This window comes from Balaenoptera musculus, chromosome 20 (assembly GCF_009873245.2).
Source record: "Balaenoptera musculus isolate JJ_BM4_2016_0621 chromosome 20, mBalMus1.pri.v3, whole genome shotgun sequence".
In the NCBI taxonomy this organism is placed as follows: domain Eukaryota; kingdom Metazoa; phylum Chordata; class Mammalia; order Artiodactyla; family Balaenopteridae; genus Balaenoptera; species Balaenoptera musculus.
In genome coordinates this window covers 37145104-37171416 of record NC_045804.1, presented here as the reverse complement: position 1 = coordinate 37171416, position 26313 = coordinate 37145104, and the positions used below count along the sequence as shown (strand labels likewise).

At 36.0% G+C, this 26313-nt stretch overlaps 1 protein-coding gene across 1 annotated transcript in view; it reads right to left on the bottom strand.

Annotated features, from left to right (window-relative positions):
• Positions 1-26313, bottom strand: part of USP32 (ubiquitin specific peptidase 32) — a 189546-nt gene that overhangs the window by 108419 nt on the left and 54814 nt on the right. The window contains exon 2 of the mRNA XM_036836787.1: positions 15927-16054. Within this exon, the coding sequence (XP_036692682.1) occupies positions 15927-16054 (128 nt within the window). The remainder of the gene's footprint in view (positions 1-15926; positions 16055-26313) is intronic.

The window sequence follows — 26313 nt, the reverse complement described above, 5'->3', positions numbered from 1 at the left end:
TCATTAAAAGAAAAAGACCCACTAAAATGTGCACTATTGTCTTATGAATGAATACCAAATTGAAAATAAACATTTTGGCTTCAGTGCAGGAAAAAAAGACAAAAGGGGGGAAAATTGACACTGCCTGTAAAGCTGAACCAACAAAAAGAGCTGTCATGGAGAGTCACCTAACTCCATCAACAGGATTTTTATGACTGAAAAATAACCTTATGTTATTTGGAGTGATGAAAAACTTTGGAAATAGACAGTGGTGATGACTGGACACAACATAACATGGTGAATGAAATTATTGCCACTGAAACGTGTACTTAAAAATAGTTAAAATAGTAAATTTTATGTTATAAATATTTTACCACAATTAAAACATACTAAAAATAAACAAACAAACATGGGAGAACTTCTACTAACTTAGAACCTGTTTATCACTATCAACTAATAATAAACACCTGATTATACCTGATTGTTCAGCACAAATGTTCTCGTTTGTTTAGAAAAGATTTTTAAAATACACAATTAGTGCTTTAACCTATTAAGTTACTGTTAGAAAGCAGCTTTGAATTTTGTTTCCCACTTTAAAAAATCTGCCTTGTTCCAACCCAAAAGCTTAAAACACCAATTTTTGGAAACACCATTTTTCTGAAACATCAATTTTAGGAAAACAATTATGATTTCTGTGGGGAAATGAACATTGTGGGGAGAAAGGTACAGAGGATTTCATCTGTATAGAAAATGCTTTTATTCTGCTTTATTTCTTTACATTTTTGGTAGATCTTAAATACTGCAATAAATCCTTTAGTGCCTCATACATTACAGACAGCAAATATTTTTTGAATTATTGAGTGCACTTAAGAAAATAGACATTTCAGGGACCTCCCTGGTGGTCCAGTGGTTAAGAATCTGCCTTCCAATGCAGGGGGCGTGCTCTAGAGCCTGTACGCCACAACTAGAGAGCCCACGTGCTGCAACTACTGAGCCAGCGCGCTCTGGAGCCTGTGCCACAACTAGAGAGAAGCCCATGCGCCGCAACAAAGAGCCCAAGCACCACAATGAAAGACCCCGTGTGCCACAACTAAGACCCGATGCAGCCAAATTAATTAATTAATTAAAATAATAAAAAAGAAAATAGACATTTCACTCCACCATCCAGGTTTGTTGGCAGCTAGAATCCCAGTCTGACCAACCTACCAGCAATCTTCCCCATTGCATCTTTTCACTTTCCATTAAAATGGAAAGAAATTAAGAGTAGATTCATGGGACACATTAATGATTAAAATACACAGGATCCTAGACAATTTTGAAGTTCCTGAACTCCATTTCATTCTTCTGAATGTGAGCCCATTTCAGTGTTAAAACCAGACACAGTAGTAGTCTAAGATTCCTATTTTCTTGTATTCCTTATAACCAACCATTTATTTAAGGAAACTTAAGTGATTCTCTGCTCCTTAGGATCAAAAGAACTAATAACATATACCCTTCTGTTAATGTTATCTTAAAGGAAAGCTGAAGAGAATAAATTATACAAAGTACAGTCATTTGAGAATTTTAAAAGACGGGCAATTTTTTCATTTTGTATGTTTTGCTTATTATCTGTCTCTCCTGACAAAAATGTAAGGGATTTTATCTGATTGTTTACTGCTTTTCAGCACTCACTATTCCTTTCTATATAAATGATATTAGAAAAATACATTATTAAAGATAATTATAATAGATAAGTCATTTGTTTACTCCTTAAGTAGGGCATTTTAGATCAAATTTATACAGATATCGCTTGTTTTTACTTAAATGGTTTTGAATCTTGTATAGAAATCTTAGCAAAATTAATTTTAGACTTGGATTAATCTTATGCCTCAGATTCTCCTACAATGATGTGATGAATGTTTAGTTTTGGAAAAATAAACAGTCTATAGGAACTGGCAAAAGGTCAACTTGACATACCTTTTGTTTTACCATAATATAGTAAATAACTATTTTCAAGTGAATGAAACAATCCTTTAATCATTGAATATATCAATTCTCACATTTTTCTACTACTATTTTCAAAAAGGACTCAATTCAAATCTCTAGAAAAGTAAATTTTTATGGGTATTTCCTGGCGGTCCAGTGGTTAGGACTCCGAGATTCCACTGCAGGGGGCCCGGGTTTGATGGGGAACTAAGACCCTGGTGGGGAACTAAGATCCTGCAAGCAGCACGTTGTGGCCAAAAATGAAAATAAAATAAAATAAATGCTGAAAGGGAATTTTTAAAAAATATACCTTTCCCTTTAAGAGATCACATAAGAAGTAGACCAATTTCCTCATATGCCTAACTATAAAGCTAGCCTAGAAGTTACAAAAAGTTAATTAGCTTCCATGTTACGACAAAGATCATGTTCCAGAAATTTAAAATGGTAAAGTGATCAAATTAACTAATAAGAATTAAGATAAACATGCTGACTTTATTTAGGAAAGTATTTGACAAGGTCTCATAATAACACATTTTAGATAATATAGTAAATTGTGGACTGAATAATTATAGTTAGGGTCATGCAAATCTGATTGAAAATTATAAACACAAAGAGTGTTGATTAAAAATTCTATACCTTCTTTGGAAAAAAAGGCTATAAAGAAGTGCCAAAGGCTTCCCTGGTGGCACAGTGGTTAAGAATCTGCCTGCCAATGCAGGGGACACGGGTTCGAGCCCTGGTCTGGGAAGATCCCACATGCCACGGAGCAACTAAGCCTGTGAGCCACAACTACTGAGCCTGCGCGTCTGGAGCTTGTGCTCCGCAACGGGAGAGGCCGCGACAGTAAGAGGCCCGCGCACCGCAATGAAGAGTGGCCCCCACTCGCCCCAACTAGAGAAAGCCCTCGCACAGAAACGAAGACCCAACACAGCCAAAAGTAAATAAATAAATAAATTAATTAAAAAAAAAAAAGAAAAGAATTGCCAACCTGGACTTTATATTTTATCATAACTATTAAACACTTTTTACCAGTGATTTGGATTATGACATAGAAGCCGTGTGTGTTAATTGTGTAAATGACAAAGATGGAAGGAATGGCTAATAAAATAGGTAGCAGAATATAGAATCAAATTCATCTTAGGCAGGGACACTAGGCTAAATGCAACAAGATTAAATGTAATATATTCAGAATTTTTTAAAAACTCAGTATTATACATAAGAATAGAAGAACAAGATCAAGCTTGGAAATTTTAGCTAAAAAAGCTATGACCTTTCTGCTTAAGCTAATACAATTTTATGCTGCATGGTAGTGATTAAAGAATTAAATATTCTCCTACTGTTCACTAATCTAATTTCATCTAGAGAGCAGCATGGGATTAACCAGTATGCATATTAACTATGGTTAAGGAGCAGCAGGGGAAAAGGACTTGTTCATGTGCCTAGAAGGGAAGGTTCCCATTTCCCAATTCAAATAGCTTAATTCCATCTCTGAGGGGTAGCAGATTTCCAATGGGAGTTCTAGTAGTGACAGCAAAAACTTTGGGACCATGATACCATGCCAAAATCCCCAGTGGCTTCTCGCTCCACCCTTATCTCTAAAACCAGAAAATGAGGCTGGTACTAGGTCAGGTGAATATATAGAACTGTTTCAATGCCCCCAAATTTAAAGGGGGTAGAATGAAAAACAAAAATTTCACTGAATTCATGATATCTTACATTTTCAAGGTGATTTGCCACATCGATTTACAACATCCAACACTTAGCAAGACACAGAAACTTCAACAATGTAAGAGAAATGTTACAGAGAAGGATGTTTGAGATAAAACTGACCACTTTTAAGTTATTAGTTACAATGGGATATTATTCAGCCATAAAAAGAAATGAAGTTGTAACACATACTACAACATGCATGAATCTTGAAAACATTATGCAAGGGAAATAAGCCACACACAAAAAGACAAATATTGTATGATTTCACATATATGAAATATTTAGAATAGGCAAATTCAGAGACAGAAAGTGGCTGAAGTGGGGGGGGGGGGTAAGTGGCGTTATTATCACTTAATAAGCACAGAATTTCTGTTTGGGGTGATGAAGACATTTTAGATAAAGATAGTAGTGATAGTTCCATAACATTGTGAATGTAATTAATGCCACTTAAATGTATACTTGAAAATAGTTAAAACAGCAAATTTTGTTATATATATTTTAACACAAACACTATTTGCTTTCTCTCAGCTCAGTGGGATCCAGCAAAGAAAGTGACTTATTTGAGGCCTGATCTATCTCACTCATCCAGTCCCAATCTCTGATGTCATGGAATTACCTAGAAAATTCAAAGATTGACTAGCAAAATCAAACAAAACCCTAACCCAAAAGCAGTCCTTAAAATAACTCACAAGCAGTTTAGTTATTAAGAAACAAGGAAATCATTCCCCACTCACAAACTATACCTTGTGGAAAGAACTGTTTGAATACAGAATGCATTTTCTCTCATAATCAATGATCAGATTTCCCTGGCTAACCCCATGAATTCTACCTAAATTATAATGTTGTTAAAATACTGAGTAATTAACAATAATTTAAAGAAGACTTAAAAAGTATACAACTGTGAATGTATTCATCTGTATTATGAACTAAATAAGCTTAGGGGCTAGCACAGGAATGCAGTCATTATTTACAAATATTATTTCCAGGGAAACGTGTACACTATGTGATAAAAAGGAAATAAAAAGACAATATGAATGTCTCAGTCCATCTCTCCTCTCTTTCCTGGTCCCACGCAGTCCCCATTGCTGATATTTTTAAGCAGACAAAAGTAAACTAAAGAAAGAATGAGCAACTGGAGTAGGGGCAGTGCACATTATCAAGTCCCTACATGCCAGAAATGTCCTTGATAATACATCTACCCAAAATCACATTCCCAGAACCGAGACCACCATTCCTCTAAAGATGGATCGATCAAGCAGGGTAATAACATGTTTGGCTATCCTTTGCTCATGCCTTATTCTCATGAATCCAGTTCAAGTCAAGAAGTAATAAGCATGAAACTATTATCTATATGCATAACTGAATCACTTTGCTGCACACCAGAAACTAACACAACATAGTAAAGCAAGTAAATGTCAATAAAATAAATTAAAAAAAAAAGAAGTAATGAGCATAGAGCACTCTTTCTGCACATATATACATTGGCTACTGGTAATAATAAACCTGTAGGGAAGTCAACAGTGAAACTAAGAGAATACCAGCAAGGTGCTGTCATATGCAGATGCTGCCTTGTAGCTACATTTAAGAATATGTTGGTTCTGGGGACTTCCCTGGCGCTCCAATGGTTGAGAGTCTGCCTTCCAAGCGCAGAACGCGGTTCAATCCCTGGTCAGGGAACTAGGATCCCACATGCCACGGGGCTGCTAGGCCTGCACGCCACAACTACTGAGCCTGTGCACCTCAAATGGAGAGTCTGTGTGCCCCAAACTACAGAGCCCACGTGCCACAACTACTGAGCCCACGTGCTCTGGAGCCCACGTGCCAAAACTAGAGAGAAGCCCACATGCCGCAACAAAAGATCCCACGTGCTGCAACGAAGATCCAGAGTGCCACAACTAAGACTTGACACAGCCAAAAAACTAAATAAATAAAATAATAAAATAAAATAAAATGTAACATGTTTAAGAAAAAAAGAGTATGTGGGCTCTAAAATGCCATTTTAAAGAATGGAGATCTTTGTGCCAAGATATTTTTACCTTCCTATTTCTCTCAGTAACCAAAAATACACAGTTAACAAATAAATAGCATTCTGGGATATCTTATCATCAGGCAAATTTGAGAAACACCACACAAACCCAAACACACAATTATTCTAGGCAACAAAGACAAAAAAGTAGGACTACATCGAGCTACAAAGCTTCTGCACAGCAAAGGAAATCAAGAACAAAATGAAAAGGCAACCTATATAATGGGAAAAAAATATTTGTAGATTATATATAAGGGGTTAATATCCAAAATATATAAAGAACTCATACAACTCCATAGCAAAGAAAAAAAAAATCAAACAACCTGGTTTTTAAAAGGACAGAGGAACTGAATATAGACATTTTCCCAAAGACATACAAATGATCAACAGGTACATGAAAAGGTGCTCAACATCACTAATCATCAGGAAAATCAAAATCAAAATCACAAGGAGGTATTACCTCACACCTGTTAGAATGGCTATCATCAAAAAGACAAGAGACACTGTTGTATGGCATATATGAAAGTTGTTAAGAGAGTAAATCGAAAGAGTTCTTATCACAAGTAAAAAAATTTTTTTTCTTTTTTATATCTATATATGATGACAGATGTTAATGAAACTTACTGTGATAACATTTCAAGAAATATGTAAATCAAATCATTATGCTGTACACCTTAAACTTCAATGCTGTATGTCAACTTATATCTCAATAAAATTGGAAGAAAAAAATAAAGTGTTGGTGAGGATATGGAGAAAAGGGAACACTGGTGCACTGTTGGTAGGAATGTACATTGGTGCAGCCATTATGGAAAACAGTATGGAGGTTCCCCAAAACACTAAAAATAGAATTACCATATGATCCAGCAACTCCACTTCTGGGAATATATCCAAAGGAAATGAAAACAGGATGTTGAAGACATACATGTACTCCCATTTTCAATGCAACATATATTATTCACAATAGCCAAGATATGGAAACAACTTAAGTATTCATCAACGGATGAATGAGTAAAGATGTGGTATACATATACAATGGAGTATTATTTAGCCATGAGAAAAAAGAAAATCCTGCCATTTGCAACAACATGGATAAACCTTGAGGGCATTATGCTATAAGAAATAAGCCAGAAAGAGAAATAAAAATTATGCATCGTATCACTTATATGTGGAATCTCTTTAAAAAAAAAAAAAAAAAGGTCAAACTCTTAGAAACTGAGTAGAAAAGTAGCTGCCAAGGCCTGGGGGAAACAGGGACAGGTTGGTAAAAAGGCACAAACTTCTCAGCTGTAAGATGAATAAGGAGATCTGAGGATCTAATGCACAACATGGTGACTATAGTTGATAACACTATATTATATGCCACTAATTCAAATTTGTTAAGAGAACTTAAATGTTCTTACCAAAAAAAAAAAAAAAAAGCCCAGGAGTTACATTCTGTAAACTCCAAGATAACAAAGTGTTTTAGAAATCTAAAGAAACTGCTGTGATGGCAATTTTAAAAAAATACAGTAAATATCCCAATTCATACCTTTAAGATACATCTTTAATAGGATACATCAAAAACTGGTAAGAGGGAATTCCCTGGAGGTCCAGTGGTTAGGACTCTGTGCTTCCACTGCCAGCGGCCTGGGTTTGATCCCTGGTTGGGGAGCTAAGATCTCACAAGTCAAGCGGCACAGCCAGAAAAAAAAAAAAAAAAAAAAAAAAATCTAAAAAAGAAAAAAAAATGGTAAGAAAGGTCCTTCCTTCTGGGAGGGAAATTAGATGCCTAGTGGACTGGGTGGAAAGGAGATTTTTTCACGGTCTGTTCTTTTTAAAATTTTGAACCATGAGAAGGTATCATTTGTTTAAAAGTACAGAAAGAGAATAAGAAAGAAAAAAAGACATGTATTTCCTAATTGTCCTCAAAAGCCATATCATACTGACAGAGATCTAAATCAGGTAAAAAATGAAGCCATAGTCACCAGACAAGACAGATTTTCAGTAGACCAAATAACACAGTGCTGTACATCTTATATAAAAGTAAAAGAATCAACATGACAGGGCTTCCCTGGTGGCGCAGTGGTTGAGAGTCTGCCTGCCAATGCGGGGGGCATGGGTTCGAGCCCTGGTCTGGGAGGATCCCGCGTGCCGCGGAGCGACTGGGCCCGTGTGCCACAGTTGCTGGGCCTGCGCGTCTGGAGCCTGTGCTCCGCAGCGGGAGAGGCCGCGGTAGTGAGAGGCCCGCGCGCCGCGATGGAGAGTGGCCCCCGCTTGCTACGGCTGGGGAAAGCCCTCGCACAGAAACTAAGACCCAACACAGCCATAAATAAATAAATAAAAAAAAAAAAAAAAAAAAAAGAATCAACATGACAAATAAATGTATGAGCTTGCAACTGCACCTGAGTTTTCAGTGAAACATAATTGTTAACAACTCTGGAACCAAAAAGCCCCGGGGTCAAATCCTAGCTCTTCTAATTAGGAGCTGTATGGTCTTGAATAAATTATATAACTTCAATTTGCTAGTCTAGAAAATGGGATTAATAATAATAGCACCTCCATGGTGCTATTAATAATAGCAACATTCACATGGTGCGGTGAAAATTAAATGAGATAATTTACATAAAATATTTACCCTAAGCCAGGTGCATGGTAAATAACTCCATAAATTTTAGTTATTATCATCATCCACGGGGGGAAACACAGAACAGTAGCTAACAAGGATTTGGATACCTGGACTTGAATCCTGGATCTGCTCATTAGCTTTAATACTTGAGCAAGTAACCTAACATCCTTAAGATTCAGTATCTTTTTCTCATTCATAAAACGGTAGGAACAGGGGGCTTCCCTGGTGGCACAGTGGTTAAGAATCCGCCTGCCACGAATTCTATCAAACATTTAGAGAAGACCTAACACCTATCCTTCTCAAACTCTTCCAAAATATAGCAGAGGGAGGAACACACCCAAACTCATTCTATGAGGCCACCATCACTCTGATACCAAAACCAGACAAAGATGTCACAAAGAAAGAAAACTACAGGCCAATATCACTGATGAACATAGATGCAAAAATCCTCAACAAAATACTACCAAACAGAATCCAACAGCACATTAAAAGGATCATACACTATGATCAAGTGGGGTTTATCTCAGGAATGCAGGGATTGTTCAATATACGCAAATCAATCAATGTGATACACCATATTAACAAACTTAAGGAGAAAAAACATATCATCTCAATAGATGCAGAAAAAGCTTTCGACAAAATTCAACACCCATTTATGATAAAAACCCTCCAGAAAGTAGGCATAGAGGGAACTTTCCTCAACATAATAAAGGCCATGTACGACAAACCCACAGCCAACATCGTCCTCAATGGTGAAAAACTGAAACCATTTCCACTAAGATCAGGAACAAGACAAGTCTGTCCACTCTCACCACTATTCTTCAACATAGTTTTGGAAGTTTTAGCCACAGCAATCAGAGAAGAAAAAAAAATAAAAGGAATCCAAATTGGAAAAGAAGAAGTAAAGCTGTCACTGTTTGCAGATGACATGATACTATACATACAGAACCCTAAAGATGCTACCAGAAAACTACTAGAGCTAATCAACGAATTTGGTAAAGTAGCAGGATACAAAATTAATGCACAGAAATCTCTTGCATTCCTATACACTAATGATGAAAAATCTGAAAGTGAAATTAAGGAAACACTTCCATTTACCATTGCAACAAAAAGAATAAAATATCTAGGAATAAACCTACCTAAGGAGACAAAAGACCTGTATGCAGAAAATTATGACACTGATGAAAGAAATTAAAGGTGATACAAATAGATGGAGAGATATACCATGTTCTTGGATTGGAAGAATCAACATTGTGAAAATGAGTATACTACCCAAAGCAATCTACAGATTGAGCGCAATCCCTATCAAACTACCACTGGCATTTTTCTCAGAACTAGAACAAAAAATTTCACAATTTGTATGGAAACACAAAAGACCCCCAATAGCCAAAGCAATCTTGAGAAAGAAAAACGGAGCTGGAGGAATCAGGCTCCCGGACTTCAGACTATACTACAAAGCTACAGTAATCAAGACAGTATGGTACTGGCACTAAAACAGAAATATAGATCAATGGAACAGGATAGAAAGCCCAGAGATAAACCCATGCACCTATGGTCACCTTATCTTTGATAGAGGAGGCAAGACTATATAGTGGAGAAAAGACAGCCTCTTCAATAAGTGGTGCTGGGAAAACTGGATAGCTACATGTAAAAGAATGAAATTAGAACACTCCCTAACACCATACACAAAAATAAACTCAAAATGGATTAAAGACCTAAATGTAAGGCCAGACACCATCAAACTCTTAGAGGAAAACATAGGCAGAACACTCTATGACATAAATCACAGCAAGATCCTTTTTGACCCACCTCCTAGAGAAATGGAAATAAAAACAAAAATAAACAAATGGGACCTAATGAAACTTAAAAGCTTTTGCACAGCAAAGGAAACCATAAACAAGACGAAAAGACAACCCTCAGAATGGGAGAAAATATTTGCAAATGAAGCAACTGACAAAGGATTAATCTCCAAAACATACAAGCAACTCAGGCAGCTCAATATCAAAAAAACAAACAACCCAATCAAAAAATGGGCAGAAGACCTAAATAGACATTTCTCCAGAGAAGATATACAGATTGCCAACAAACACATGAAAGCATGCTCAACATCATTAATCATTAGAGAAATGCAAATCAAAACTACAATGAGATATCATCTCACACCGGTCAGAATGGCCATCATCAAAAAATCTACAAACAATAAATGCTGGAGAGGGTGTGGAGAAAAGGGAACCCTCTTGCACTGTTGGTGGGAATGTAAATTGATACAGCCACTATGGAGAACAGTATGGAGGTTCCTTAAAAAACTAAAAATAGAACTACCATATGACCCAGCAATCCCACTACTGGGCATATACCCTGAGAAAACCATAACTCAAAAAGAGTCATGTACCAAAATGTTCATTGCAGCTCTATTTACAATAGCCAGGACATGGAAGCAACCTAAATGTCCATCGACAGATGAATGGATAAAGAAGATGTGGCACATATATACAATGGAATATTACTCAGCCATAAAAAGAAATGAAATGGAGATATTTATAATGAGGTGGATGGAGTTAGAGTCTGTCATACAGAGTGAAGTAAGTCAGAAAGAGAAAAACAAATACAGTATGCTAACACATATATACGGAATCTAAGGAAAAAAAAAAGCCATGAAGAACCTAGTGGCAAGACGGGAATAAAGACACAGACCTACTAGAGAATGGACTTGAGGATATGGGGAGGGGGGGGGGTGAGATGTGACAGGGTGAGAGAGTGTCATGGACATATATACACTACCAAATGTAAAATAGATAGCTAGTGGGAAGCAGCCGCATAGCACAGGGAGATCAGCTCGGTGCTTTGTGACCACCTAGAGGGGTGGGATGGGGAGGGTGGGAGGGAGGGAGGTGCAAGAGGGAAGAGATATGGGAACATATTGTATATGTATAACTGATTAACTTTGTTATAAAGCAGAAGCTAACACACCATTGTAAGGCAATTATACTTCAATAAAAAAATAAAAAAAAAAAAAGAGTTTAAGGATGGGAGAAAAACAGTGTGGGCTAAAATTGTCAGAGACAGCTTTATGGAGGAAGGTGGAGTGGAATTTTTATCCTAGACAGCCATCCAGAATTGAAATCAATCCTGGGATAGAGATTTAAGAGTTTCCAGTTAAAAGAAATAGTTAAGGAGTAGCAACTATCAATTCACTTGCATCACATATTTTGTAAATGGTGAAAACCAGTTTTAAGTGAATGTGAAAACAAGAGGAAATGATTACAAATTAATACTACATGGAAATGTTTTGTCATTAGATTTCTTTGGGGGAATAGGGGTTGGGAGATGGGTGACACACTAAAGAAAAAACACTGAATAATTAAGAGTTAGTGGCCTTGGTTCAGAGAAGTCCAATTTCAAGTAGAACACAGTTTTCCATTCACCTTGTTTTGACCTTGTTTTCTTAATTCCCTCAAATTCCATTCATTTAATATTTTGTTCAAATAACACATAGCTATTATTATAAGCAAGATCAGAATTACATCAAAATATTAAGTACACGAATCTATCCTAGAAAATAATGAGTCAAATGAAATCAATGCTTTGATTCTAAAAATTTTAAACTGCTTTGAGTTATTTTTCCTTATCCAAAATAGCCTGTCTTGGAATTTATCATAGGAAACTCTTAGAAGGATTTTAAGAAAGATCACAGAAGAGCCATATACAGTGGAATGATTACTTCCTTAGTTTTGCTACTAATCACTTTGTTTAGAAATCCCATCATTTAACAAGATTTTGCTGCAACTACAGAATACAGATCCTCCATTCTATGAGTCTGCCTACCCACTATATCTAAATTCAAACTTCAAAACTATCTGCCCAGATCTATACTTCCATTTTACTTAAAATGTACTATTTCCTCTTTAGCAAATAACTTTGTACTCTGCAAGATGAAACATACTCATAAATTCTCTCCCTTTCCCAAATACACACAAAAGTTGAAGTCTATCTACTAACCTGCCTGTCTTGGAGAGATGCCTGAAATAAGTTACAAGCTCATTTATATAAATGCTGCAACTGTTCCAGAACTGAGCTTAATGGGGTTCACTCATCCTTTGAGATTATTGTATGAGACACTATAAAGACATCCTTTCATGAGAAAATACCAGAGATTAAAGACAGAAGTACTTAGTTCCTTATAGTACTTTAAAACTTACACAGTGTTATATGTACTAATCAATATTCACATGCTAATAGTACTCCTCCTCACTTAAAATAAACCTAGGTCCATAGGATAAATGATGTTCACCATCATCACTAAAAGCATTTATAAAATTTCTATTTGTGTTTAATACTGTGCTAGAGTTTACACACAAAAAAGTGTTAACTATAATGAAACTGAAATTTGAAACTATCATTATGGATTTTACAATTTAAAATTAAGATCATTCTTGTAAAACAATTATTCAATACTTTAATTATTCTAGCCAGTGATGATTCTTAAAAGATAGTCCAAAGGACAGAGACTCTTGAAATAATTTTGGGTGAAATGAAATTTACGAAATAGTCACATAAAAATGACGCTCCAGGGAGTTCCACTTCCACCTTAGATGTAGAAAGCCTGAGTGTCACTCCTAACCTAAAAACAAGAAAAAGTCATTTAACTATCATATTACATTTCTCGAGCATATCGGAGAGCTGAGTTAACAGGGTAACCTGTATCTGACATTTCAAGAAAGATAGATTCCTCCAAAACAACAGCAGGAAGAGGCAGCTACCATGCAAGCGAGTAAGAAAAAAATCAGCTAAAATTTTAACAAAGTGCCACTAATCTATTTCCTGTCTCCATAGATTTGGCTATTCTGGCCATTTCACACAAATAGAATAAAAAAATACATGGTGTTTTGTATTTGACTTAGAATGTTTTGAAGGTTCATCCATGCATGTATCAGAAAACTTCATTCCTTTTTTATTAACAATATTCCATTCTATAGATTAGATATACCACATTTTGTTCTATTGATGGACATTTGACTTGTACACTGAAAACTATAAAACATTGCTGAAAGAAATTAAAAATCTAAATCAATGGAAAGGCATTCTAATTTTGTGAGTCAGAAGACTTAAATATTGTTAAAATGGCAATACTCCCCAAATCAATCTACTGATTCAATGCAACCCCTATCAAAATCTCAGCTGCTTCTTTTGCAGAAATTGAAAAACTGATACAAAAATTCATATGTAAATGCAAGGGACCCAGAATAGACGCAACAACTTGAAAAATTAGAAAGATGGGGAAATGACACTTGCTTATTTCAACACTTACTATAAACCTAGAGTAATCAAGACAATATGATACTGATACAAGGATAGACACAGAAAGCAATGGAATAGAATTGAGAATCCAGAAGTAAAACCTTATGCTTATGATCAGTTGATTTTCAACAACAGTGATAAGATGACTCAATGGGAAAGAATAATCTTTTCAACAAACAGTTGCTCGGACTATAACAGAGAAGAATAAACCTGACTCCATATTGAATCTATTCCTTTAGCTCTAACCTTTGCGCTCTGTTGCCTGTGCTTAGTCATGCAGGCTTTGCACCTTTTGTAAAAGAATGTTGCCTATAGCCTGAAATATACAAGATAGCCCATTCTCAAGGCTCTGACTTTTTAAAGGTATAACACTTTTTCATTCATATAAGATAAAAAGTTACAGAACAGAGAATAACATTTGTCTTGCAGGAGGTCTAGGAACATTGTGATCAGACCTCCGTGGACAGCTGCAAGAACAAAGGCACCAAGAAGTCTGCAACAACCAGCCACACCCTCTCCCCTTTTAGTATAAAAGAAGCCTGAATTCTAACTCAGGGAAGATGGTTCTTTGGGACACTAGTCCACCATCTTCTTGGTCTGCTGGCTTTCGGAATAAAGTCGTTATTCCTTGCCCCCACAACGCGTCTCTCAATTTATTGACCTGTCATGTGGCGAGCAGTAGGAGCTTGGACTCGGTAACAGGACGACTAAAGAACTATTTCCAAAAGAATGAAGTTGGACTCGTCACACCATACACAAAAATTAGCACAAGATGAATGAGACCTAAAGGTAAGGGCTAAAATCCTTAGAGGGAAACAGAAGAGTAAATCTTTGTGACCTTGGGTTAGGCAATGGTTTCCTAGACATAACACCAGAAACACAAGTGATAAAAGGAAAAACAGGTAAACTGGACTTTATCAAATTTTAAAGTTTTGTGTTTCAAAGAACACCATCAAGAGAGTGATGGGACAATATATTTGCAAATCATGTATCTTATAAGGGACTGGGACCTAGAATATATAAAGAACTCTTACATCTCAAGCATAAAAAGACAACCCAATTAAAAAATGGACAAGGACCTGAATGGACATCTGTTTATAGGTATGTAGATGTACACATGTAAATCTTTATACATGATCCAAAGAGATAAATCAGATATTCTGACCTAAGTTTTCCCAGCACCATGAAGTTACAGAGACTGACAGTTTTGACTTTAAGGAAGAAGCTGAGGGAAAGAAAAGCTCAAGTTAGTATACATTTGAATTTGGAAGCATCTTGTTTTAAATACTACGGATTCAGTTTAAATCCCTTCCTCTAATGGGCAACTTATATTATCTCATTAAATTGCTAGTTATATCCTAAAATGAAAAATTCTGAATTCCAAATTTTTATATTATACTAGCACTTAAGACAAATAAATTAAAAGAAAATAGGAAGATGAATTCATACTGAAAAAGAGAACCCAATAAATAGTATCAGGAAAAAAACTAATCCTGTCATAAATCCAAAATAATGACAGAGCAAGAAAGTACATTATTTTACACAAGAATACATGTAACAGAATTAATGCAACATATATCCCCACCAAAAAAAAAAAAAAGATTAAAACACACAAAAAAGCAATAAATGTAATTTCTATATTATGTAAACCATAAGATTCAAAAGCACACAGCACAGGTTAGAAATATCAACTGTCACTAATTAGGAATGGTGAATTAAGGTTTTATGAAATACACCAAGCTTAAAATTCTTATTACAATTTTCACTGTTTTATTAATTATATTCTCATTTCACCTTTCGAATGACATATCTGTGTATATACCTATAAAATAGTGAACTTAATGTTAGAAAGGGGATATTTATATCAACTTAGCTCATTTTATCTCTACCTAAAATTTTTAGTAGAATTTAAATAAGCCTTTACAAATTCTAATAAGCTAGTGTTTCATGTACAACATTTAATTTTACAGAATTAATTTAATTAGGTTTTACTATATGGAAAGGTTTTAAATTCAAAATTTATAAAAATACTCCCAAGATAAAAATTATATGTCAGAGTGATGAAGTTTATAAGAATAAGAAGCTAGTCATATAAATGGTCTCATGATAATAATCAGTGGCTATTAAAGCTCAGAAGTACACAGAAGCAGAATTGCAGCTCTGCAGTACTCCCATTTGGCCTCTAAGAACACAGCCATATTGACATCTAAAACAAGATCTGTTAACCTACTCAGCAAGAAAAATAACTGTAGGGAAGATTAAATCTGTCAAGACCAGGAGAACCCTCAAGAATTCAGGCTGGTGGTAACTATCTCAAAGGAAAACCTAGAACATAAAGATTACCTCAGCAACTTTTGGAGGCACTCCATCCCCAAGCACTTCTCTGATGAAGCAGTGCTGGCCCATGTAATATGAGAGTCCACAGGTCCTCTTGAAGGCATCTTTCAGTCGTTTCAGCTCTACATCTGTAACTGCAATTCAGAAAGAGAAGATGGGTAAGAAACTAGAGGAGAAAAGTCATCTCTCAAAATCTTTACATTTTTTCAACCCAATTCCTAATAAAAATTGGCAAATATTATTTCTCTTTCCAAATAAGTCAAATAAATCCAAAGATATTTTTCATAATTCCAATATTTTCAAATCTAATCTAGAAAATAAATATGCAAATTCCTGACCCACTATTCTCAAATGACAGAAAATTAAATTATGCATACAAATTTTAGGCAGGGGTAAGGAAGAGGCAACAAGTACTTCGAATTAGCAAGTAAGCTAAATGGCCTTAGACGCTGGCATTAATATGTTTCTAGCAGCAATGCACTCATTGCCTCTGGGATAAAAATTATATTATTTCTACTCTTTGAGCATGTATCTATCCATGCAAAAGACACCCCCTAAGTTTACCTTAGACCATGTCATCATCTACAAAGAAAGTAACCTATAAATAGATGATTCTAATAAACTATAATTTTTAGACACCCACTCTCAAAAAAAAAATTACTGAGTCATTACTTTATTTTAGGCATTGAAGCCTTTTTTCCACTGAATAGAACAATCTTTGTCTACAAGGACAGAAAAATAAATACTCTTTAGTATTATGTGGTCAGTACAATCGTCACTATGGAGGCACAGAATTGGTACCTTTATCCCATGCTAGAGAAGAAAGACAAGACTTCTGGACAGAGAGGATGATTACTTAAACTTTTAAAGGCTAAACCAGGCAAAATGGACAAGGGCATGCCAGGCAGACATAATAGTTTGTTTCAAAGTATAATGCATAGAGCATGATGTATAGAGCGTGTGGAGAATTGTATGTTACTAGAACAAAATGAATAAGGCAGGGAGTAGTAAGTGATAAACCTGAAGCAGTCATTGACCAATTCAGAGAAATTCGGTTCTGTCATAATAAGGAAGGGACTCCGTCAGACACAATTCAGATACAAACTCCAGGCAGACAGGAAACAGGACACAGTCAGATAAAATTCAGATAGTTTACCAGTTCTATAGAGAATGGAACAAATGTGGAAGCAAAAGATAGACTGCTACTAAGAGAAGAAAAGGAGGAGCTAAATCTGGGAAATATTTAGAAGGAAAAGTCAGTAGAATCTGAAGCTTGACTAAAAGTAGAAGCAATCTAGAATAACACTCAGGATTCTATCCTGGGAAACTTGAAGGATGGTATTAGCATGTAGAAAGGAAATGTACGAAAAAGAGTAAGTGAGGAAGTGGGGACTTCCCTGGTGGTCCAGTGGCTAAGACTCCGCACTCCCAATGCAGGGGGCCCAGGTTCAATCCCTAGTCAGGGAACTAGATTAGAGCCCACATGCTGCAACTAAGGGTTTGCATGCCACAACTAAAGATTCCGCATGCCGCAATGAAGATCCCGCATGCAGCAGCAAAGATCTTGCGTGCCACAACTAACACCCAGCAGAGCCAAATAAATAAATTAAAAAAATATTTTAAAAAAAAAATAGTGAGGAAGAAAAAAAATGATAAATTCTGATAAGGACATCCTGAAAATGAGGAACCTTGGGGAGATCCATTGGGTTTTTACAATTATGAGTGTAAAGCTTAGGAGAGGTTTGATGAGAGTCATCAACCTATAGGTGGCAATTAAAGCCATGAATGAAGAGCACAAATGAGACAGAGACAAAACTGGGAGAAACCAAAGCTTACAGTACATGTGGAGAAAGAAAAAATACTCAAACAAGATCAACAAGGAATAGTTAGAACAGGAAAAACAAGAGTGTAGTCTCCAAAGGACAAGAAAAAGGGCTGGTCTACAGTCTCAAATAAGGCAGAAAAGGCCAGCAAGATAAAGACTAAAGAGTGCCCTGGCACATAGATTATCATTCAATGAAAGTCTGTGGTAGGGAGGGAAAGTTCATGAGTTCAACAACCTGTAGGGCAATGATAAAACAATAAGAACTAATACTTGAATAAGTAGCTAGAGAAAAGTATGAATACTAGATGCTTAATTCATTAAAAAATGAATTCATAATATTAATAGCCCCAAGTTACTAATTTCTTTTCCTTTTTAGAATGCAAAAGTGAGAAACAGAACAAAGCTCATTTTATAAATTACAATAAAAAAGAAGAAATTACTTCAGCTACTGGAATACCTATTTCTTCAATATGCCTAATTTTCATTAATGGTTTTACTAACAAATTAGGATGCTCATAGTCTAGTGGAGGAGACAAGAAAAATCAATCACTGTGATATAAAATGATAATCTCATACACTGTTGGTTACAGATATTTGAAGGACTGTTTGGTAATATGTTAAAAAAATAGCAACCAGATGACTAATGAATTTATTCCCTTATAACAGGAGAAAATGTACATATAAGCTTTTTAAAGCATTTGTAAAAGCAAACAATGTCCATCAGCAGAAGACAGATTGAATAAGTTATTGTATATGCACAAAAGAAACTATCAGACACTAAAATACTGCCAGAGATCCATATTTACTGAAAATAAATAGTATTTTTATTCAAAATAAACAATCTAACAGTTCGTCTGTAGATAAGGAGTACATAAAAGCATTCATTGTACAAGTGAAACTTTGAAAACTTTAAAGATTCAGGCAAGATGGAAAACAAAAGAGAATCAAGCCTAGTAAAATTTTAGGGTAGGAAAACATAATATTAATGCAATTATTTTAGTTTTAGAAAGAAAAAGCAATTTCTGGAAAAAATAGAAAACTGAACACATGTGGTTTTTCTATCTCCTCTCTCTCCAAAGACTTCACTAAAATTACAGCAAGAATAAAAAAGGACATAAACTCACAAGGACAAAGAGAATAGGAGAAAAAAGAACTGAGGATCTAAGAGGCAGTCAATTTTTTCTGGGGAACATTAGTGTCTGGAGGAGTGACTGACCTGAGCAGATAAAATAAAATTGAAACCTAAGCACCAGCAGTTGAGAAATGTGAACAAGAAAGTGAACTAACTTACTCTGTCTAGAGCACCCAAAAAAGACTCGAATTCATTGTACCAATTACCACAAAAAAAAAAGGGGTGAGGGTAAAAGGTGGGATTGAAGAGAAATTGGTTGAAAGTTATATGAGGAGTGCTTAGACTCTCAGGTCCCTTGCAGCACAACACAGTCACGCACCAATCTACCATCTACCCCCCACCCCCCGCACATCACTTTTAGATGTAGATATATATCAAAAACCAGAGATACATTCTCTGGAGACACTGACACAGAAAGACTCCATACATGGAAACACCTAATTTAGCTGAGAGCTATAGGAAGGACAATGAGGTATGAAAAAAGGTGAAGATTAAGTGAGCATTTGCATCCAGCTGCCCTCCCTTGCCCTATTCTCACATATATATCACCTGGGCAGAATCAATGAGGATTCTTCTCTGAAGAAAGTAAATGATTCTAGAACAAAGACCTACTGTTATTGACATGGGGTGAGGGGAATGTCTCCATTCCCCCTTTAGAAATGGCTGGGTTCCCAAAAGGAAAATCCACAAGTCAACAAGTGATATACTCAAACATGTAAGTCTTCCAGTCAATCTTTTAATACATCACTCTTTAAAATAAAAAGGCAATTTGGCAGTTATTATAAAGTTAAGCATATACTTACCTTATGACCCAATAATTCCAATCCTTGCTATTTACCCAATACTGTACAGAAACATACAAAGGAGCTTTATTAACAATAGCAAAAACACTAGAAACAACAACCCCTTGATCCTTGAACAGATGAATAAATAAATGTGGTATATCCATACAATGGAATAGTATTCTGCAATAAAAATGAAGAAACCACTGATTCATGCACCAACATAAGTGGATCTCAAAAACTATGCTGAGCAAAATAAGCCAGACACAAAAGAACATATACCATACGACTGCATTATATAAAAGACTTAAAGAGGCAACACTAGCTGTGATGTCAAAGACAGTGGTTGACAGGTGGTGAAGTGGCTGGAACTGTAGGGAACAGACACTGCAAAGAGATAGGAGGGAACTCTTCTGAGGTGATGGAAATGTCTTATATATTTGATCGGGGTGGTGGCTACAAAAGTGAATATGATTGTCAAAACTTACTAAACTGAATACTTAAAATCTGTGCATTTTATTGTATGTAAATTATATATCAATAGAGTAGACTGAAAAAATGAATGAACTGCCAAGGAACACCAAAAATTAAGGAAGATTCCAAAAAGAAAGGTACCAAAACAAACAAATGGGGGAAGGGGGAGGGGTGAACAGAAATAATGAAGAAAGAAGAAAAAAAATATGAAAACCTCCAAATATTCTCAGAAAAGGAGAAAAAGAAAATTACATCCAAATAGGAATAGGGTACTATAAAAATATAACAAGGAAAAAGTACAAACAATCTCTCCTGTACCTTTTCCAGAAAGCTATAGGAGAATGTCCTACAACAAAATGAGGGGGTAAACAAAGGAAAGAAAAGGGATCCAGGAAACACTGACTGTAGCATGAGAGAGGTAAAGGGAATTTCCAGGATGATTATGATATGATATCCCAGCAGGACAGCTATGCATAATCCTAGAGAACAAGACTAGATTAGAAATGAAGGACTCCAGAATAAAAAAGGAAAGCATGACAGTAAACTAATACATTTGGACAGTAAACTAATATATTTGACCACAATGGGAATAGCTTAAAGAGGTATTTCACCTTCAAAAAATAAATCTCAAGGGCTGGTTTTACTTTAGGTTTTTCTTAATCTAAGGAACTGTAAAACATTTCAAGTCCACCTATAACACTGTCATAAGAGTCAAGAAACTAATCAGAATCTTATTGAAAACTACAGAAACAGAACTAAAATCCTTCCTCAAACAGGAGGTAAGTGTGATGAAAGACAAGGGAACACCCAAGGCAAAGAACCAAGGGAGAAAGTTTTATCTTCTCATATCAAAACAAATTTTCAAGAGAATTTAACACAAATCTCATCCAACAAAAAGCCTTGGTGATTTCAAGACATCTCAGTTTTCAAAATATTCCATTAGTGAGAATTAGCAACTCACAATCAAATACCAAGATATGGTAAGAAAAAGAAAGTACTTGATAATCACGTAATGATTATAGCACAAAAGTAAAAGCAATTGCACAGAAGGGGCAAATACTGAAACAGAGATAAAACAAAGATTATGGTCCTCACCACAGAAACAGAATCCTTCCAGTAAGACGCTCCTGAAATGCAATCAATCAATCAACAAATCATTAATTAATTAAAGGCTACTGTGCCCTTACTGATCATATGCCCAAACACTGTGCTAGGCCATGAGGAACACAAAACTAATAAGACCTCCAACTCTGCTTTCAAGGAACTCACAGCTAAGAGACAGACTCATGAATAAACAATGACAATATAGTAAACATAAAGACATAGTTGTGCACAGAGGAAGAACATCTAAAAAGGGGGGAAGAGTGCTCTAAAACTACATTAACTAAGGCACAAGTTAGAGCAAAACAGATAGCTAGGTCCATCTAGTGATTATTTGCATATATACTTTCTATAAAGATCTCCTTGTGAATTCTTTTTACATTTGATCATCTATAGCATGACATTCTCAAGACCTATTTGATCTATAATAAACCTAATATAGCAACTTATCAGCATAAACAACCTAATCACCAGTTTTTAAGAGAAAATGGTAGTCTCCCGAGCTGAAGTAGAGATATACAGGTTATATCATTGATATAACTGTGACTAACATGGCTGATTTGAGTTAATTGTAGCCACGAATTTGTGCCTCCCTGGACACCTTCTCATCCAAGACTTTCCCACCCTTTCTCATCACTTGGCTTTTGGAGCAGGGTGAAAGGCAACAGCGTACTGTGGTGAGCTAAGGCGAGGACACTGAATTCACTCCAGGCAGTCTAATGTCTCGCTGAAGGACTACATATTCAAGGGCCGTGGGGCGCTGACAAGAGACCTGTGCTTCTTTAATACTCTCTGCTATTCCTGAACCACATTTCATCTGATCCTTTACCATCACTATCAATAAATATTGTCCAAATAAATGAAAATATATGTGTTATTCCAACTCAAAGGCCAGAAACATAAGGCAATCTCCCTTACACTTGACTATTCTCAGACCTCACATTGGGAAGAAAAGCTGTATGAATAAAAATATTCTGTAGCTCCTCTGCTCTAGAACACAAGTTCAAGCATAAAAGGAATTACTGGTGGTAGTACAGACTGATGATGCAAACCTCAAAAACGGAAATACCTACAGGGAGCAGGAGGGTAATATAAATGATGAAGAGGGCCAGGTGGGGTCTGTGGAACCCCAGAGAGCACATATTCCTCCTACAGCATGAAGCTGCTACTAAGTTCCAGGCCTATGCTGCAATGTGGCAATGAGGAAACCAGTAATATAAATTTTTTGTGAAATCTCTCCACATTAAAAGTGTTAGCAGCTAATATTTTAAAAAAAAATTAATCAACATGCAGTCTAAATATGACCCACCAGCTGCCAAGTTTGGCAGCCAAATGGTTAAGGGCACAAACAAAATATATATATGTTCGAATCCAACACGGTCACTTATATATATATATATATATATATATATATATATATGTATAAAACAAAGACAGAAAAATAATGGATGCCCAATAATGACAGTCTGTGGGGAGGAGGAGATTTCTAGCAGTAATGAGAGCAGCCCCTGTTTACTTTCTACTCCTAACTCTGGAGGAAAGTTGTGAAAATGAGGACTGGAGAAAGGAGGTAAAAGTCCAACAAACAACAACAAATTTTTCTTCCCCTATCCTTTTTCCTCCTTACCTATAGACTAATGTTACCACCCCAACAGATCCAGCTGCTGCCTAACACTGGAACAAAGGGGAGGGAAGGAAAAGAGAGCAAGCAGAAGAGGAAGGGAAATATCAAGAAGAGGAAGGCAATTTCTGTAGGTTTGACAGACAAGCATACAGAAAGTATTGTCATTAATTGTAAAGAACTACCCAAGTCAACGCTTAGTACCTTCGGGGCATTGGTTCCAGGACCAGCAAACCCACCCCACCCCAACCCCATACCAAAATCCACAGACGATCAAAGTCCCTTATATAAAATGGTGTAGTATTTGCATGTAACCTACAAAAGTCCTCCTCTATACTTTAAATCATCTCTATATTCCTTATAATACCTAATACAGTGTAAATGCTAAGTATCAATAAATTGTTGTAAATACAATGTAAATGCTATATAAATAGTTGTCTGTGTGTAGCAGGAGTGGCAAATTGACGTTTTGTTTTTTGGAACTTTCTGGAATTTTTTCCCCCAAATATTTTCGATCCACACTTGGTTGAATCCACAGATGAGGAACCTGTGGATACAGAGGGCCAACTGTATTAGATTTGACCATGAGTGCTGTCTTACTCAAAGCCAGGTTAGTCACATAAGTATGAGTATTCATAAGCACTTTTAATTAAAAGGTTATTAACATTCCAAAAAATTATGAACAAAATAAAACCTCCCTTTGTAAAACAAATTTTGCTATCAACATCACATAAAAGAAGTAAGTCAGGAGCCATATGGTCTGAATAGGTCAAAGGTTCAATCTGATAATTCTGCTGCATGCACTGGCTATAGGTTGGGCTAAATATTATATTTACTTGAAGCATGGGTACATTCATTGCTTTATTTATTATATTTATCTATAAAGGCTCCTAATCATACTTGAACTAAAGTCACATTTTATGAAGACTACGTTGTATCAGATTAAAGAATGGAGCTCATATTTTATATTTAACCCACAGATCAAACACAAGACTAGTTTAGAGTTCAGTAAATCCAAGACTTCTCTAGAGGGTATTTTAAAATTTATTTTAAAAATACAAACAAGAGCAGAAAAAACAGGGACTTCCCTGTAGAGCCAGTGGTTAAGACTCCGCGCTTCCAATGCAGGGGGCGCAGGTTCAATCCCTGGTTAGGGAACTAGGATCCCACTTGCCCCACAGGCACAGCCAAAAAAAAAAAAAAAGCAGAAAAAACATTTTACGGTTGTCTAGCAGTTTCTAGTTACATAGTAATCCAAGCATATTCTGAATGGCCCCTGCAACTACATGAAATATCATGAAAACTGAAAAGAACTATGTATTTCACCTAATTATATACAGGTATCCCCCGCTTTTCAAAAGTTCACTTTATGCCTCTTCACTTTCATGAGAAACCTACGTTAGCATCTGTTTTCGCTAATCAGAAGAAATCTAAAGAGGATTTCTGCTTTTACAAAAAAAGGCGAAAATAGCTTTTAGCATTTGTTTTGCAGAGAGCTATTATAGAGGCATCACGCACCCCAAGCAGCAAGAGTGGCATTGCCAAGCTCCTTCCCTGGGAACTACACTAGCATCTCAGCATCAAGCTGCCATAGCTCTGAACTATGTCTGTCAGCATTTATGTTTTATCTCAGTTTATTTTGTACATTGTTAGCAAGATGTGTCCTAAGGTGACTGCCTCTCTGCTTTATGCCATTTCAGCTTACAAAAGGTTTCACAGGAATGCTCTACTTTCGGATAATAGGGAAAACCTGTATACAATAGTAGGCAATAGTGTGTTGGGTGCTATGGGGGATACAAAAATAAACTATGGTCCTTGGATTTAAAAGCTTAAAATCTGTCAACAAATATTTGAGTGCTTATCACAGGCCAGATGGGCACTGTGTTATATCTTTATTCTATTAGTTCTTAATCCTGGAATCAACTGAGGAGCATTTAAAGAATTCTGATGCCCAGGCTCCATCCCAAACCAATAAATTGAAATCTCTGGAAGTAGGACCCAGGGATTCAAATGTTTGCTAAATAAATGAATACATAAGTAACATACCAATAACACAAAGTAGACTGTAATAAATAGCCTAAAGGGTATAAACAAGTGATATGGAAGTACAGAAGAAAAGATTACAAGGGAGGAATCTAGGAAAGTTTCATAAAAGGGGGGCAGTTCCCATACTAGAAAGTTAAGAATGAGTACAAGACAGGGAGACAGGAAGAACATGTCAAGTATCAGGAAGGGAGTGAGCAATGACACAGAAGTCAGAAGATGTTAGGAATGTTTAGAGGACAGTTTTTGAGGCTGGAATGTAAAGTGTGGGGACTGCAAAACAGAAAAGTATGGGAAGAGAAGTGGAAGGAATATCTAGGGTGATAAATATGCTAATGAGTTTTTACTTTTTCAGGAGTTATTCTGGTGAGAGTGTGAAAGAAGTATATAATAAGGTGTAAATTTTTTAAATTAGGAATGCAAATCTAGAAGCTAATGAAAAACTAAATCTAAGACTTCTATTAAGTGCTCAGTGTTCATATAGACACAACATATTCCACACTGAAAAAGTTTACAATTTGAAAAAGAAAGCCAGAGAGACATACATCAGCCCTCATACAAATCCATTCCTCCTCATTTTATTTCATTGTCTGATAACAGAGAAGAAGGAAGAAGGGCCACTCGGCCTCAGTTTGAGATCTCCAGTATTATGGAAAAATGTCTACCAAAATGCCCATCATTCGCTCCCTGGCCAAAGAAAGAAATGATGCAGGAAACAGAAAGAGAATAAGATTGAGGAAAAGAAGGCAAATAGAACAAGAAAGTTAACAAAGCGAAAACAGAAAGATTAGAGAGAAAATATTATACAAAGAGGCACAGGAAATCAACATACATTCCACTGGTATCCCAAATTTTAAAAGCTGAAATAACAAGACTGTCACTTCTGCTGCAGTCATAAACCTGCCCAGGTTCAAGAGGAGCAACCACAGATTCCAGTGTGTCAAAGTCACATTGTAACCAGCTTGTGGGATGGGAGATATTTGTCATAGCTATCTTTTGAAAATATAATCTGCCATAAACACGAATACTAAGTATTACATCTGTACTGGGTTTTCTTTTCTCCATAGGCATCTGAAGAATTTCACATCTTATACTACTCTTCTAAATATTTACAAATCTCTGTAACACAAGTTAGATACGTAAGTACTAAAGAAAATGGTACTTCCGTCAAAAGTGTTACCAAAGAAGTTGGCCCTAAAATAGTCAACCATACAACTCTCCTTCAGGAATACTAAACCATTACCTCTAGCCAAAGAGAGCTAAAGTGAAGATTTAAACTTTCAACCCCATTGGGAGAGATCAAAATCCCATCTGTACTACATCTAAGGGCACCATTTCAGAAATTAGGAGTAACCTAGCCTTAGAGAAAAAAAGGGGAGGTGGGGAGAGAAGACTGTGATCTATTTCTTCACAAA